The following is a 17,963-nucleotide window of genomic DNA, read 5'->3' on the forward strand; positions in this document are numbered from 1 at the left end:
TGGCACCTCCAACACAGTACACCATGGATTGAGCTCGCCTGGATTCTTGAAGTGGGGCTGAAACCTGCAAAGCCTTCTGCCTCAGAGTTGTGAGAGCCAAACTGATATTTGCAGGCAGCTGTTTCCACACCCAGTGAAGGGGGTCAAACAGCCAGTGCTGTTCAGTAAAATAAACAAATACTGAAGCAATAATGTGCAATGAAGACTCACAACATCTGGCTGTTGCAAATATTTTTAGTTCCTGAAATACAGAGAAAAAGTACGTCTTACTTTAGTTGTTAAATGTACTTTGCTATCTGATTTGTTGTTTAAATGCTACATACATGCCTGGCACTGAGTTTGTTACTGTCAGCTGGGAATAAACTAGCATTTCTATCAATTAGAGTGAATCAATCAGAATCATTTTTTTCAAGAAGCACAAACGATAAGTTCAAACATGATAAAACGAAGGGGGAAACTATAAATATAACTTTGTTTCCTGCATTCAGTGTGCACTCCAGCGGTCGCCAGTCGCTCAGTAAAGGATCTCTATCTGGAGCACTGGGTGAATTGAAGACTGTCACAGATGTCACTGTTTCCCGGGTTACTCATTGTTACGTGCCGGAGCGAGCCAATAAGAGCGGCAGCTGAGGGTAAGGAAGTCTCTTTGTTGCGGGCTCGCTCGCTCAGTCCCGGGCACTCCGCTGCTGTCCTTGTCCTGTCCTTCTCGCCTGTCCCTGTCTGTCTCTGTCCCTCCTCTCCCTCTTCCTCCTCTCTCTGTGCAACAGGTAAGAGCCGCGCAGCGCGTCTCCCCCCGCCTGCCCCAAGGGGGTCCAAACCTAGCTCTTTCTCTGCAGTCCAACTGGACAGCTGAACTTGTTACAGTTGCACCTTTTTTTTTTGTACTTTTAGACGTTCCTCCTTCGCTCAGCAGAGCCAGGCGACTCATTCATAAGAATGATCAAGCGCAAAAGGAGGCTATTCGGCCCATCGTGCCCGTGCCGGCTCTTAATTAAGTCCCCAGCCGTTAGCGAAACTTTATCGCAAAAAGAATGCAGTGGGGTTTTTTGTTCTTGGAGGGGACTTAATTAGTTTGAATGAACTTCTGAAAACTGTTGACTTAATTGTTTTGAATAAAATTTGCATGAATCGATGCCAAAAAGTTTAGAATTAAATTGCAGTATTGACCTCTTTGCGGAGCTAAGTTGGACTGTGTTTACCTGTTTGGTTTGATTTGTTTCCAGTAGATCTGCAACACAGCGGGTATTTTAAAACTACAATTGTGCAGGGTTTACCTCTTTTTTTCTTCTTCAATATTAAAAGCACTTCGCAGACCTAAACAGAAAATTAACTTGTGCAGAAAATATGGAAACAATCCTATCAGTGGTTGACAATGTGGGTTGAGACTAAAAAATCCTTTTTTATTTGGTTGGTATTTGCATAGTGTTGTATGCAGACTGTTATACTCATAGATGAGTTATTTTCTTGAATTCATAGGGCAAATTTGGGCTATAGAGTCACCACTTTTTCATCAATTCGAGATCCTGCTGGTGGTGAATTTTGAGATTCCAAAGTTTCTGGCTTGGCCATGCCACTAGATTGGCTGAAAGAGTAATAACTGTCCAGATACCTTCAGTTTATCTATAAATAAATTTGATGACTTTCTGTCACTGTCCCTGCATCTCCACTTTAATTTACATGTAGACTGTTCAAGATGTTGAATGAAATATTAATTCTTACTCTAAACATGGTAACCTGCTAACCGGTGCATTCAATCTGTTATTCTCGATGTAATTCTCAGATCAATGTTGATAACAATGATTAGCATAAAAATCACTTCTTGTATAATGCACTGTTTAGTTTCCTAAATTTGCCCTTCTAATTGTGTAAAACCTAAAGAATTATGATCACTTACTTCAACCTCAGCTTCACCTAGCCCATCTAATGTTGTAACCCTCGTACATACTTAACCAGTTACTTGTCCTCCTTGCTCATTCTCATGGTCCACACTGCTCCTTGCCCAATCACACTTGCTATCATTGTCCTACATTGGTTCCCAATTCCACAGTACATCATAGTTAAAATCCTTGTCTATAAATATTTCCATGGGCTTCCACCGCACCCCCTCCCCCCCCCCCCCCACCCCCACCCAATCCCGTATCCCCACCATTTCAATCACCTCCTGATCTATATCCTTTCCTGGGCACTCCAGTTTTCTAACTATGGTTATCTACTTTGTCCCACCTCAAGTGACAGAACTTTCAACTGTTTAAGAACTCCCTCCCAAAATGTTCTCCACTTTGTCAATACCTTCTCAACCAAGTTTTTGTGTTACCCCTTCTCCATCCCTCATAATCTCTTCCCTCCTGGCTTGGCTTCTGTTTCTTTGTCCCTATTTGGGAATTACTTTGGGATGTAGTTGCTGTTGTTCATCAGTGGCTAAAAATAAACTTCCACTTTATACATTAAATACATTGAAAACTGGAGGATTTTTAAACTAACATTGCGATGCCATGTGTTTCATTTCCCATTTGTTTATCTGTAAGGTAAATATAAAGGCCATCATATTGCCAGATGTTCAACAGTCATTCCATTTTTCACTCTCCCCTCACTCTAATTATAGAACCGTTCTATTGTTGAAGGTAGATTCATGCTGTTTTGAATTCAGTATTTGAAAATGGCACTTTAGTATCTTAAACTGATGAAGCCTCCCCTATGAATCATCCAATAGAACATTTGTCAACCAGTGAAAATGTGGATTGTTTAATATTGCAGTTATTTGTATGAATGGAAAGTTCACTTAGTTTGAAATGTTGAACTCATTGAAATATTGAGAAGAAATTAACAACTAGATGGATATAACTTGATACAAATTGTGTAACAAGTATCTTTCAGAATGTATGAAGTAATATCCTGGAATATAAAGCAAAGAAACTGTTTTTGTTCCTACTGCATGTGCATTACAGGTAGGAACTGAGAATGGTGCTTAGGCATAAGTCAATCCATGTGAAATATAAATTAATCATTATTCTAGTATATTTTTACCTCTTGCCCAGTTATTTAGACTGGAGATTCTCAATTTAGTGCTAGTTAATCAGTCAGTCAGTTCAAACATAGCATATGAGTCTGGATTATTCAAACAACATTGAAGTTGGTCCATCTTAATGGTAGTCTGGCATTAGCACCTTTTGAACTATTGTGTTTTTTCACCCCCATATGCCATAAAACTGGAAAAGAAAGAATTGCATTCATACAGTGCTTCCCAAACATTTGTGTGTCTCATAAATTACTTCGAAGAATGCTTATTACACAGTAGCACTGTTAACTAGAACATTTTTATGCACATGGCAAAGGCCTTCCGAATATTGTACTTCCAAACTGTTGTGATAAACTTGTACAACTGACTCTCCTGTATCTGTAGTTCTGAGAATACCGGGGGAAGGAAATGATAGTGACATGGTCTAAGTGATCTTGTCTTACTCAAATGTTTTACAAACAGGTCGAATATACATTGTAGTCAAGGCTGAGATAGACAGATTTTTGATCTCTCGGGGAAACCAGGGATATGGGGAGCGGGTGGGAAAGTGGAGTTGAGGCAGAAGATCAGTAATGTTTGTATTGAATGGTGGAGCAGGCTTGAGGGGCAGAATGGTCTACTCCTCCTATTTTTATGTTCTTGTAAAGGAATTTTGCTATCTGCTGAGCTTAGAAACCAAGTGTCTGATGTGGGTAGCACTCTTGCCTGTGAGTCAGAAGGTTGCTGGTTCAAGACCCACTCCACCACTTTTTAAAAAAACTAATTCACGGGATGTGAGCATCACTGGCAAGGCCCATTTGTTGTCCATCCCTAATTGTTTTTGTTTATAGAGATACTGCAATGAAACATGCCCTTTGGCCCACCGAGTCTGTGCCAACCATCAACCACCCATTTATACTAATCCTATATTAATCCCATTACGCTCTCACATCCCCACCTTCCTCTACCACCTACCTATACTAGGGGCAATTTATAATGGCCAATTTACCTTTCAACCTGCAAGTCTTTGGCTGTGGGAGGAAACTGGAGCACCCGGCGGAAACCTACGCGGTCACAGGGAGAACTTGCAAACTCCGCACAACCGCTGCAGTCCATTTAGTGTAGGTACACCCACAGTACTGTTAGGGAGGGAGTTCCAGGTTTTTGACCCAGCGATAGTAAGGAAGGGCGATGTATTTCCAGGTCAGGATGTTGTGCGGCTTGGAGGGGTGTTGTTCCCATACGCCTGTTGCCTTTGTCCTTCTAGGTGGTAGAGGTCGTGGGTTTGGAAGGTGCTGTCGGACGAGCCTTGGCAAGTTGCTGCCATGCATCTTGAGCACAATAATCTGGGTTGACATTCCAGTGCAGTACTGAGTGAGTGCTGCATTATCAGAGGTGGATTACCTGGTCATCATTACATTGCTGTTCGTGGGAGCTTGCTGTGTGCAAATTGGCTGCCGCGATTCCTCCATTACATCAGATGACTACTTTTTAAAATCACTTTGTTAGCTGTAAAGCACTTAGCGATGTCCTGTGGTCGTGAAAGGTGCCATATAAATGCATGTTATTTTTCTCCACAGAACCACCACCATGTCTATCTTGAAGATCCATGCCCGTGAAATTTTTGATTCGCGTGGTAACCCCACAGTGGAAGTGGATCTGTATACTGGAAAAGGTCAGCTTTATCTGGACTATGACAGTGCACCAACCTCTTGTGTTACTGAAAGTTTTAATGGGCTACTAACAATCACTTATTTTGTGCCAAAGTAGGATTTTTAATCTGAAAACTATATTGGTTGGGGGGGTGGGGGGTGCGGAAAGAGGGGTTGAATTGCTAAGTTTTACATTGTATTGGAACAGTGTATTTTTTTTTTAACTAAAGGCTTTTAAAATTTGAAAATATTCCCAATTTTACATTACGTACTGCAGTGCTATACTGGTTGCGATGGAATTGTTTAGCTTACTTGGGAGGTTTAATTGCCAAATTGTAGTCCTGCAATGTAGGATAACTAAAGCAGGTTGCGTTTTGCAAATCTTTTCTTGTTGTATTCACATCCTGTTAATCCTGCATAAAATTAACACAATATGAAAGTTTCTTGATGAATTTGTGCCTTTTCTATCAGCAATGGTTTCCTAGACTCACTTTTAGTCGGCAGTGTGTGTGAGCTGTGTTTGCTCAGTGATTTGTGCGTAGTGGAGTCCATGGCACTCTTGGTTTAAATCCTTGGGCATGCAAAATATAGCAAATATGAAAATATCCAGAATCCAAACTATTTTGAAAAATATACTGAGAGTTAAAGTTCTGGTGACATTTAGACATTTCAAATTAATGGCTTTAAGTTGTGACATAAAGCCTTTCCTACAAACAAGACCTTCCAGTCCATTTTAAGCACTCAAATATATCATCCTTGGCTTGCTTGACTAAAAGGTGAATTTCTGCCGATCATGTTGCCTCAATTTCTGTTGAATTTTTTCAGGCAAATTAGCTTTAAAAATAAATCTTGGGTCAAAACCCTTTATGCAGTACAAACTTAAAATAACTGAATGCTTGTTATGAACCCTGTTTTGTGGTTGCTTAAAATTCCTTAGATTCAGGAATGATCCCGTCAGATTGGAAGTTGGCAAATGTTACACCGCTTTTCAGGAAAGGACATAGAGAGAAAATGGGGAACTACAGGCCAGTTAGCCTAACATCAGTCATTGGGAAGATGCTGGAAACTATTATTAAAGAAGTCTTAACATTGCACTTGGAAAAGCATAGTATGATTAGAACAAGTCAGCATGGTTTTACTAAAAGGAGATCCTGTTTGACAAATTTGTTGGAGTTTTTTGAGGATGTAACTAGCAGGGTAGATAAAGGGGAACCAGTAGATGTAGTATACCTGGATTTTCAAAAGGTATTTGATAAGGTGCCATATAAAAGGTTAATAGGCAAGATGGTGTTGAGGGTAATATATTAGCGTGGAGAGATGATTGGTTAGCAGACAGGAAGCAGAGAGTGAGCATAAATGGGGCATTTTCAAGTTGACAGGCAGTGAATAGTGGGGTGCTACAAGGATCAGTGCTGGGGCCTCAGCTATTTACACTCTATTAATGACTTGGATGAAGAGACAGAGAGTAATGTATCTAAGTTTGCTGATGATACAAAGCTCGGTGGAAAGGTAAGCTGCGGGGAGGATGTAGAGAGGCTGCAAAGAGATGTAGACAGGTTACGTGAGTGGGCAACAAGATGGCAAATGGAGTATAATGTAGGGAAGTGTGAAGTTATGCACTTTTGTCGTAAAAATAGAAAAGCAGAATTTTTTTATAAGGTGTAAAAGTGATAAATGTTGATGTTCAGAGAGACTTGGGGGTACTCATAGAAGGCACGCACAAAGTTAACATGCAGGTGCTGCAGGCTATTAGAAAGGCAAATGGCATGTTGGCCTAATTCTTTTCTAACCTTTGCCAGTTCTGATGAAAGGTCACTGACCTGAAACGTTAACCCTGCTTCCCTCTCCACAGATGCTGCCAGACCTGCTGAGTATTTCCAGCACTTTTTGTTTTACCTAACCTGTATTGAGTGACTATCTAAAGAGCCACACACATGCCAAAAGGTGCTCAGCCAGTTTTGCAGGTTATAAAAGTACAAACAGTGCATGTCGTGCTGCTAGCAGTTCCATATGCAAGGGAATTGGAGTCCAGGAATAAGGAAGTCTTACTAAAATTGAACAGGGCTTTGATAAGACCGCACCTGGAATACTGTGTGCAGTTTTGGTCTCCATATTTAAGAAAGGATATAATTGCACTGGAGGCAGTGCAGCAAACATTTACCAGATTGGTCCCTGGGGTGAGGGGGTTGTCCTATAATGAGAGGCTGAGTAAATTGGACCTATATTCTCTGGAGTTTAGAAGAATGAGAGGTGATCTCATTGAGACATACAAAATTCTGGCTTGATAGGGTAGAAGCTGAGAGATTTTTCCCACTGGTCATAGAATCTAGAACACTGGGACACAGTCTCAGGATAAGGGTCAATCATTCAGGACTGAGATGAGGAGAAATTACTTCACTCAAAGGGTTGTGAATCTTTGGAATGCTCTATCCCAGAGGGTTGTGGATGCTCCATTATTGAATACATTTAAGGCTGGGATAGACAGATTTTTGCTCTCGCAGGGAATCAAGGGATATGGAGAGTTGGCAGGAAAGTGGAATTGAAGCCCAAGATCAGCCATGATCGTATTGAATGACGGAGCAGGTTGATGGGCCAGATGGTCTACTGCTCCTATTTCTGTGTCCCTGTGACCCAAGCATTTGGAACTGCTGGTAGTATAAAGTGCACTGTGTTTGTACTTTCATAACCTGCAAAACTGGCTGAGTGCCTTTTGGCATGAGTGTGGGTCTTTAGATAGTCAGTCAATATAAGTTATGTATTTAACTCGATTCCATGTCATGCCAGTATGCGAGCTTTTTGCAATATGTATGATTTGTCAAGGATTTAGCTGTGGTAGTTGCTTCTTGATCTGGAAGTTGCACATTTCAAAGTTGTACAACAGTTCAACCTGCCAACATGAATTTAGATTGAAATAAAAACAAAAAGTGCTGGAAATACTCAGCAGGTCTGGCAGCATCTGTGGAGAGAGAAGTAGAGTTAATGTTTCAGGTCAGTGACCTTGCATCAGAACTGGCAAGGGTGGCACAGTGGCGCAGTGGTTAGCACCGCAGCCTCGCAGCTCCAGAGACCTGGGTTCAGTTCTGGGTACTGCCTGTGCGGAGTTTGCAAGTTCTCCCTGTGACTGTGTGGGTTTTTGCCGGGTGCTCCGGTTTCCTCCCACAGCTGGAGACTTGCAGGTTGATAGGTAAATTGGCCATTGTAAATTGCTCCATGTGTAGGTAGGTGGTAGGAGAATGGTGGGGATGTGGTAGGGAATATGGGATTAATGTAGGATTAGTATAAATGGGTGGTTTTTGGTCAGCACAGACTCGGTGGGCCAAAGGGCCTGTTTCAGTGCTGTATCTCTAAATAAAATTAGAAAAGAATTCCGTTTTAAGCAAGGGGAGGGGGGTGTGAAAGAGGAAGGTGTTTGATAGGGCAGAGGGCAGGAGAGATTAAATAACAAAGCTGTCCTGGGACAAAGGAAAAGAGAGTGTTAATGCTTGTGGTGAGTCTTCTTCTTCTTTGGCCTCCTTGTCTCGAGAGACAATGGGTAAGCGCCTGCAGGTGGTCAGTGGTTTGTGGAGCAGTGCCTGGAGTGGCTATAAAGGCCAATACTAGAGTGACAGACTCTTCCACAGGTGCTGCAGATAAAATTGGTTGTCGGGGCTGTTACACAGTTGGCTCTCCCCTTGCGCGTCTGTCTTTTTTCCTGCCAACTGCTAAGTCTCTTCGACTCGCCACACTTTAGCCCCGCCTTTATAGCTGCCCGCCAGCTCTGGCGATCACCGGCAACTGACTCCCACGACCTGTGATCAATGTCACAGGACTTCATGTCGCGTTTGCAGACGTCTTTAAAGCGGAGACATGGACAGCCGGTGGGTCTGGCACCAGTGACGAGCACGCTGTACAATGTATCCTTGGGGATCCTGCCATCTTCCATGCGGTTCACATGGCCAAGCCATCCAGAGAGAGTGTTAATAGCAAAATAATGAGCAGCTCTGACTACATGCAAAACAGGCACATGGTTAAAAAATAAAATATTAAAAATAGGCCATAGAAGTTATTGAACTCCATGTTCAGTCCGCAAGGCTGTAGAGTGCCTAATCGAAAGATCGGGTGCTGGTCCTCGAGCCTGCGTTGATGATCACTGGAACACTGGAACAGGTCAAAGACAGAAATGTTGGCATGAGAGCAGGGGGAATGTTGAAATGGCAAGCAACCGGAAGCTCGGAGTCATGCTTTCAGACTGAGTGGAGGTGTTCTGCAGAGCAGTCACCCAATCTGCATTTGGTCTCCCCAGTGAAGAGGAGACCACATTGTGAGCAGCGAATACAGTATACTAAATTGAAAGAAGTATAAGTAAATCGTTCCTTAACCTGAAAGAAGTGTTTGGAGCCTTGGATAATGAGGAGAGAGGAGGTGAAAGGGCAGGTATTACACCTCCTGTGATTGCATGGGAAGGTGCCGTGGCAAGGTGTCCGGGGTAATGGAGGAGTGGACTAGGGTGTCGCGGAGGGAACAATCCCCTTGGAATGCTGATCGGGGAAGGAAAGATGAGTTTGGTGGCATTACACTGGAGGTGGCGGAAATGGCAGAGGATGATCCTTTGGATGTGGAGGCTGATTGGGTGGAAAGTGAGGACAAGGGGAACCCTGTCGCGGTTCTGGGAGGGAGGGGAAGGGGTGAGGGCGGAAATGCGGGAAATTGGCCGGACACGGTTGAAGGGCCTGTCAACCACAGTGGGGGGGGAAATCCCTGGTTGAGGTAAAAGGAAGACATATCAGAAGCGCTGTTGTGGAAGGTTGCATCATCAGAGCAGATGCGTTGGAGATGGAGAAACTGGGAGAATGGAATGGAGTCCTTACAGGAGGCAGGGTGCGAAGAAGTGTAGTCGAAGTAGCTGTGGGAGTCGGTGGGCTTATAATGGATATTAGTGGACAGCCTATCCCCAGAGATGGAGACAGAGAAGTCGAGGAAGGGAATTTAGATTAGTTATCTTCCAATGTGCTGCTTTGAGTATTATGGTTCTGAACTATTAAAGGTAGGAAAGCAATCCAACATAGCTGGTACCGTATCGCCCTACTGATGCCACACCTACTGTCATTTGATTGATTTATGGATTAGAGTTTCCTGGGATCAGAGTCCACCTGCTCCAAGGCTGAAGGGGGCTGTGTAGGAAGGAATGTAACTGAGTCTCTTGCTGATTTAATACATTTGTTGAGGCTGATGTAAACCCCAGAGAATAGATGCAGTGACTATGCCAGTGTAGGGGTCTATAACCTAGTTCAAAGATAAAGATAGCAACTGTTCAGTAACTCAGCCTGCTTTACTGGAGGTCTCAGACTGTATATTAGGGCTGAAAATCTTTTGCGCTAGGCCACACTTGATATGTTGTGAGTTCTGCACACCCAAATTTAGGTATGAAATAAACCTAGCAGTAGCACACTGTACTGATTGAAAGGAACACTGTATCCTTTCAGTCTATAATAAATTCAAACCAACCCTAAGCTGACAAATCCTCATGCCTAGTATTAAGCCTTGGGTTTCAAACTGGTCTGCTTTCTTGAGATAACGAAGCATTTTGAAAATGCGAAGTTAGTTACAAATGAAGAGATGGGAGGAGAGGAAGTTCGTGGTGCACTGGATCGGAATTTTGTCCTTTTTCAGCTTTTGAAACATGGGTTTGAATCCATTCACCATGGTCTCTGGCACTGCCCTACATGACAGGAGTTTGAATACATTTAAAAAGTAGTTTCAAACAAATTCTTTAACCCAGTTAATTCTTCAATTGAGCCAAATATGTCACTTGCTGTGACACATGTTCTTTTTCTTAATAATTAAATGTTCTTCAAAATTGAGGGACTTTGTTGAGGCAAATGGAGGAATAAAGCATTTCCATTTGTCGTTGAGATAGTAACTGGAGATTATGGGCTGGATTTTCAATCCCTGCTGAGAACCCGGATGTCAGCAAGCACGATTTGAAGATCGCATTCTCGGAGGTCGGCACTGGGTCCCGCTGCCTCCGGAACGTGGTGCTATTTTTAAACTTCAGCCAGTAGGGAGGATATGGTCTCGGCACCCGCATCCATCTAATGGGTGGTTGACGGTCGGCACAGACTCGGTGGGCCGAAGGGCCTGTTTCAGTGCTGTATCTCTAATCTAATCTAATCTAATTAATTGCCTGTTGAGCTCATTGAAGAGCTCATTAACAGGCTTGTCAGGAGCAGGGAGCTAGTTTTAAAGCCTGGAAATGGGGAAAACGCCATGTGGAGAGCACAGCAGGGTTGTGAAGATGTGAGCGTTGTGGAGGGACATGAGGGATGTGGGAAGGGCTGTTTAAATTAAAGCAGAGGCAGCAAATAAAGCTTAGCTGCCTGTTCTGACCAAGGCGGGAGAAATGCACTGTTAATTCAGTCCCACTACTCCACAGGTCACAGCATATCAAATTTTCCCACCTATTGAAGAATAGCCAAATTAGACACACTATTTGTCCCCCAGAATAAAGCACACCAAACCAGATTTCTTTAAACAACAACATTAACTATTTATTAGAAAAGAAATAACAAGTCTTAACTACTAATGAGATAACAGTTCGTCACATTCTTTTAGGATGTTTTCGGTACGGTGAGATGTCCCAGAGTCGAATAGTCAGATGTCACTCACAGTCTCCAGGCGAGGTTGATGAACAGTCTTGGATGGGTTGGCGTTCAATGCAATTTGACTACAGCAGAGGTCACACAGGTCTTTCAGCAGGGGTGCAGCAACCAGTCTGCTCAGGTCTCACAGCAGCAACACAGCAGTAGAAGCTTTTTGCAGGTTCCGGGATTTCCCAAAACACAGGTGGCAACAGGGACCAGGCACTGGATGCAAGAATTCTTCAGAGACAGGAGGCAATCGGAATCTGCCACCTTTCAAATGTAGGATTTCTTTTCAAGAGATGCGGGTTTCCTTTACAGCGAGAGGTCTTTTTCTCTAGTCTCCATGCAGGTCAGGTCTAAGTTTCAAATGCCTGCTCATTGTCCAACTCTCTGGTTTTTAAAAGCCCAAAGTGAAAGCAAAAAGCCCTCCTGAGCTGATCACATGACCAGACACAGTGTCTCCTGTCATTCAAAATGTTGCTTTGAGGGGGTCAAAGCCCTAGCTGGCTTCCTTGAAACTTCATCGCTTTTCCTATTCCTGTGTGCAAAGTCAACATTCAAAAATTCCAGCTATTTCCAGATGTCCAAGTCCATTGAAAATCCTTTTTTCAGTTTTTAAAATAGAGTTCAAAGATTTTAGTACAAAAATAAAACCTCTTGTTTAGCTGCCTCAGATGTGTCTCAATGTGGATAATGCTGAAGCTGGAAGAGTTAACTATTACATTGGAGAGTGCTGTGAAACCAGATAGAGAAGCGAGCTCGCTGGCATCACTGTGGCACCTGAGATTGGGCATGGGAAGGCCTGGTGAGCGTTCAAGGCCCAGCTGACAGAGGTCAGATGGGAACATACAAATTGGGAGCAGGAGTAAGCAATTCGGTCCCTTGAGCCTGCTCCTCCATTCAATAAGTTCACAGCTGAACTGATTACTTCATATTCCTGCCTACACCGATAACCTTTCACCCCCTTGCTTATCAAGAATCTATCTACCTCTGCCTTAAACATATTCAAAGACTCTGCTTCCACCGCCTTTTGAGGAAGAGACTTCCAAAGACTCTCAACCCTCTGAGACAAAAATGTTCTCCTTATTTTAAAAAGTGACCCCCTAGTTCTAGATTCTCCCACAAGGGGAAACATCCTTTCCACATCCACTCTGTCAAGATCCCTCAGGATCTTATATGTTTCAATTAAGTCACCTCTTACTCTTCTGAACTCCAGCTGATACAAGCCTAGCCTGTTCATTCTTTCTTCATTAGACAGCCCACCCATTCCAGGTATTAGTCTAGTAAACCTTCTCTGAACTGCTTCCAATGCATTTCCATCCTTCCTTAAATAAGGAGACCAATACTGTACACAGTACTCCAGATATGGTCTCACCAATGCCCTATATAACTGAAGCATAACCTCCCTACTTTGGTATTCAATTCGCCTCGCAATAAACAATAACATTCTATTAGCTTTCCCAATTATGTGCTATACCTGCATACTTGCCTTTTACGATTCACGCACTAGGACACCCAGAGCCCTCTACAGCTTAGAGCTCTGCAATCTTTCACCAGCAAGATAATGTGCTTCTTTTTTATTCTTCCTGCCAAAATGGACAATTTCACATTTTCCCACATTATACTCCATTTGCCAGATATTTGCTCACTCACTTAACCTAGCAATATCCCTTTGAAGCCTTCTTATGTCGTCTTCGCAACTTACTTTCCTACCTATCTTTGTGTCATCAGCAAATTTCGCAACCATACCTTCGGTCCCTTCATCTAAGTCATTTATATAAATTGTAAAAAGAGATCAGGTGACTCTGACATTGGACAGAGCAGCCAGGACAAGCAGCAGCAGATGCAACTTCCTGGCTAGCTGGAGGCCAAAGAAGTACAGTGGGGGACTGCAAGGGGACGAAAGCACTACCCAAGACATCGGGTGCACAGCCCAAGAATCAGCTACCTGCAAATGACAGAGCGCCAGTGCCATAGGATATTGCGCCTATCCAGGCAGATGATCTCGGTCCTGTGTGCTCTGATCCACAATGACCTGAGGCCTCACAGCTCCCATGGCAATCCCCTACCTGCAGCCGTCAAGGTCTCGGGTGCTCTGAACTTCTATGCAAACGAGTCATTCCAGGGATCAGCTGTGGACCTAGGTGGCATTTGGCAGTCGGCATCTCATTAGGCCATCAGGCAGGTCACAGATGCCCTTTTCAGGAGGGCAGGGACTACACTCAGTTGGAAACAGATGGACCTACGCTGGCACAGAGGGCATTGGATTTTGACACCATCAATGGATTCCTTCACGTGCAGGGCATCATTGATTGTACCCATGTGACCATCAAGCCAGCCAGTGAGATCCATCAAAAGGAAGGGCTTCCACTCCCTCGACATCCAAATAGTCCGCTATCAGAACGAGAACTTCCTCCATGTGTATGCTTGCTTTCCTGGCAGCTGCCATGATTCCTTCATCCTCTGCTAGTCCTAGCTGCCTTGGTCCTTCACTCCATCCCCCAAAGTGCATGGCTGGCTCCAAGGGGACAAGGGAAATCCCTTGAAGAGAGGACTACTGACCCCTCTACAGGAGCCCCAGACAGAGGCGAAACAACCAATGCCACCTAATCAGACCAACCATTGAGCAGGCTATCGGGTTTCTGAAGATGTGATTCTGGTGCCTGGATTGGTCGGGTGGCACCCTCCCATACCCTCCTGCAAGGGTCTCAGTCACTGTGGTGGTCTGCTGCACTCTCCACAACACAGCTCTCCATAGAGGTGTGGACCTGGAAGGAGACAGCTCATCAGGAAAGGAGGAAGGGGGGTGGAGGGGGAATAACACTGAACAGATAGGTGCCCCTTCTGCATCTTCCCCTGCCACCCTCCGGGAAGAGGACCCTCCTCACCGCCTGCAGCATTAGATCCAGGTTGGCATCAATAAAGTGAGGGTCTGCCTTACCCCTAGTGCCAGGCCTCCAACTCCATTGTGACATCTCACTTCCCTCTGTTGCTGTGGAAGGCAGATCTCTCCCTCAGGACAAGCAGCAGCCTCAGTGATGGCTGTCATTGGACTACATGAGCCCTACACTTGATCTGACCCACTGCCATTTTCAATCCCACTGGCTCCAAGAGGACGGGAAACCGGTCTCCATTTCTCCCACCTGAAAATTGCAATCTGAATTAGCTTCCCAGAGGTGGCAGGTTTCAGACTGGAAAAAAAAAGTCCAGACTCCTGTTTCCCACCTCCACTTTGAAAATCCGGCCCAGTAAGTTTAAGACGATCTTCAAATGAACAAGAAGAGGTTAGGAGGAAACTTTTTCATAAACAGATATTTAAGAAATGGAATGCCCTACCAGAAACCGGGGTGGAAAAAGTATCCATAGCAGCTTTTGAATGGGAAATGAATAAATATTTGGGGGGAAAAAAAAGCAAATTATAAGGTTAGATGGAAACAGCAGGTGGATGAGACTAAATGGATAGTTCAGGGGGCAGGCACAATGGACCAAATGGTCTTGTGCAATCAGAATGTTACAGCAGATGAATTCTGGTTGTGTGATTCTCGATGAAAGTATAAAATAAGGGTTGTTGGCACAAGCTGTTATCACCTGCCTGTGAGGCTTATGTCAGGCGAGTGCTGAGCAAGCATTGCTTTGTGTAGGATTTCAGATGTTGAAGTTGAAGGCTGAATTATTTGATGTTTGCAATTTTCTCGAATTACAGCTACCACACACACGCAGGCAATTTGGAGTAGGTATTACAACCTCTACTTGGAAAAACTGTTGGTGTCTTCCACTGAATTATAGCTTAGGAAGGATGGATTACACTTGAAAGATGATAATATTATGGTATGTTTAACTCTGTCTCTAGTTGTTAATAGCATCAGGATGAAAATTTTTAATTAAGACCAACAGTTCAAATTAGCAGGTAGTCTGCAGGATAGCTAATCCATACCATTTGTCTGTGCACTGACTTTAACCCATGTACTTTATAGGTGTTGCTTATGACTGTAAGAACAGCTTTGGAGGCATCAAATCATCTGGAGTTTTCTTTTGCCTGGTGCCTTGAAAAAGGAAACTGCTGTAGTTGGATCAGGTTTCCATCTTGAATCAGAATATGGGTCTGTTGACCTCAGCTGACCTGTATAAACCTTTCCTCCAAAATTAGGGAAGGTTCCAGTTGCACTGGCATCTAAATGCAACGACTGACTGCATGTATGCCTTTGTTACCCCTAGATTCTAGTCTTGACTATTCCAACGCACTCCTGGCTGGTCTCCCAAGGTCTACCCTGCGTAAACTTGAGGTCATCCAAAACTCTGCTGCTCGTGTCCTTACACGCACCAAGTTCCATTGACCCATCTCATCTGTGCTCACCTGACCTACATTGGCTTCTGGTTAAGCAACACCTCTTTGTAAAATTTGCATCCTTGTTTTCATGGCCTCACCCCGCCCTATGTCTAATCTCCTCCAGCCCCACAATCCTCTGAGATATCGGTGCTCCTCTATTTCTAGTTTCTTGAGAATTCCTGATTTAATCGCTCCAACACTGGTGGCTGTGCCTTCATCTGTTAAGACTCTCAGCTCTGAAACTCCCTCCCTAAACCTCTCCACCTTGTTCCCCTCCTTTAAGATGCTCCTTAAAACCTACCTCTTTAACCAAGCTTTTTGCCATCCGCCCTAATATTCCCTTGCATGTCTCTGTCATATTTTGCTCTATAATGCTCCTGTGAAATGCCTTGGGATGTTTTATTACGTTAAGGCGTTATATTGATATAAGTTGTTGTATGTAACAAACCTTTACTGAATCTTTCCTGCTGTATAAACAAGCCAGATATGGCAGTATAGGAATTGGATTATGTTACAGAATTGCTCATATTTAAATATAAATGGAGTAACAACTGACTACCCTTTGGCTTAGGTAATGCTAACTTTACATATATATTAGTGGGTTGTTTACAGTAAATTGTTATCTAGTTACACTTGTTTGGTCCTTGCCATTCAGTATATTTTGAATGGATAATAAGATGAAGAATCTAAACAGCCATAGGAGAGCAGTAAAAGGATGGAAAAAAAACTTCACTATCTAAGGCTTGGCTCATTTGACTTGTTGCTTGTGGGTTGTCTTTGCCAATATTCATTTGGGAGCTAAGTAAGAGTATCTCACACAATATAGTAACTAAATCTTGTACTAGTCTGATGGGAATTAGTTTTGTTCCTAAATTGGAAACATTTACTTCTGAAACTGACAATGTTTCTTATAATAATCGAAGCATTTGTTTCTTGGAAATATGTAGTATTTGCACGCCTTTGAAGATACTTGACTATCACTTCCTGTTGAAGTGACAAGTTAAATAAAAAGACCTTCTATGGTCAAAAATCTGTGAAAGAGCCTCCAGATGCCACTTTTTGTTTTACAGTGTAATTAACTTAAAATTCTGTTTCTAAATTTGTAAGGATTCTGAATAGTTTTTTTTTAAAGGTGGTATAAATCTGCATCCCATGGTCAAAATGGGGTCTTGTTTGACCAATGGCTCAGATTTGTTTCTGGCATTCAAAATTCACAATTGCTGAAGGCAGAATTACTAATGTGAATACTCAAGTCTAAGCTATATATAGCCACTCCAGGCGCTGCTCCACACACCACTGACCACCTCTGGGCGCTTACCCATTGCCTCTCGAGATAAGGAGGCCAAAGAAGAAGAAGCTATCCAATCATTGTATAGATTTCAAATTGCAGTTCTCCCAGTGGTTCATTTTAAGAACATAACTTTCAGGCTCCTGCTAATAGCCCCCAGCTCAGAAACTCTTGGGTAAAAGGGTTTTTTGGGAAGTAGGGTGGGGAGAGAACTTGGGGAGGGTGGAGTAGGAAAATAAGGACTTGGTGTTACAGGAACAAAGGAGTTTGATTTGAGGAGGGTTTAAACAAGTAGTCTTGCATGGTTTTGCCTCCCTAGTTAAGCAGTGCTTGAGTTTGCTCACTCTCCACCTCCCTCTCCTTTTTAACAAAACCCACCTTTGAAGAAATTTTAGGTTGTCCCTCTTCTGGCCTGGGTGTCAATTTTTTGATTTGGCTTTGAAAGGGCAAGGCTCTGTCCAAATGCAAATTGTTGATAAAAACAGAAAGTGCTGGAAATACTCAGCTGGTCCGGCAGCATGTGTGGAGAGAGAAGCAGAGTTAACGTTTCAGGTTTGTGACCGTTCATCAGAACTGGCAAAGATTAGAAAAGAATTGGGTTTTAAGCAAGTTAGGGGCATGGTTTGGTGGGGAAGGGAACAAAAGGGAAGGTGTGTGATGGAGCAGAAGGCAGGAGCTCTCATGAGACAAATGCAAAGAGCATGTTAATGCTTCTGGTGAAAGACAAAGCATTAGTCCAAAGAGAGTGTTAATGGCAGAGTAATGAGCAGCTCTGTCCACATGAAAAACAGGCACATGGTTAAAAAATAAAATAGTAAATTAGCAAAATATAAAAAAGGCCAGTCATGCTCTGAAATTGTTGAACTCAGTGTTGAGTCCGCAAGGCTGTAGAGTGCCCGATCAAAAGATGAGATGCTGCTCCTCGAGCTTGCGTTGATGTTCACTGGAACACTGCAGCAGGCCAAGGACAGAAATGTGATGTTTGTTTTTCTTGTTCAATGTGTGATCTGGTGCAGTTTGAATTGAAAGTCAGTTGGCATTAAATGTTGATGAAACAGTACCTTTTTTATAGTGGGGTTTC

At 43.3% G+C, this 17,963-nt stretch overlaps 1 protein-coding gene across 2 annotated transcripts in view; it reads left to right on the forward strand.

Moving 5' to 3' along the window:
* The first annotated feature begins 609 nt into the window (after positions 1-609).
* The window catches only part of eno1a (enolase 1a, (alpha)), a 58,729-nt gene continuing 41,375 nt past the window's right edge, over positions 610-17,963 (forward strand). Inside the window, exons 1-2 of one of the 2 annotated variants that reach the window (XM_068017018.1) lie at positions 610-632; positions 4,576-4,670. In XM_068017018.1, the coding sequence (XP_067873119.1) occupies positions 4,586-4,670 (85 nt within the window). In that variant the 5' untranslated portion in view covers positions 610-632; positions 4,576-4,585. The other variant, XM_068017017.1, reaches the window with a different exon arrangement.

The sequence above is a fragment of the Heterodontus francisci genome, chromosome 37, assembly GCF_036365525.1.
Source record: "Heterodontus francisci isolate sHetFra1 chromosome 37, sHetFra1.hap1, whole genome shotgun sequence".
Taxonomy (NCBI): domain Eukaryota; kingdom Metazoa; phylum Chordata; class Chondrichthyes; order Heterodontiformes; family Heterodontidae; genus Heterodontus; species Heterodontus francisci.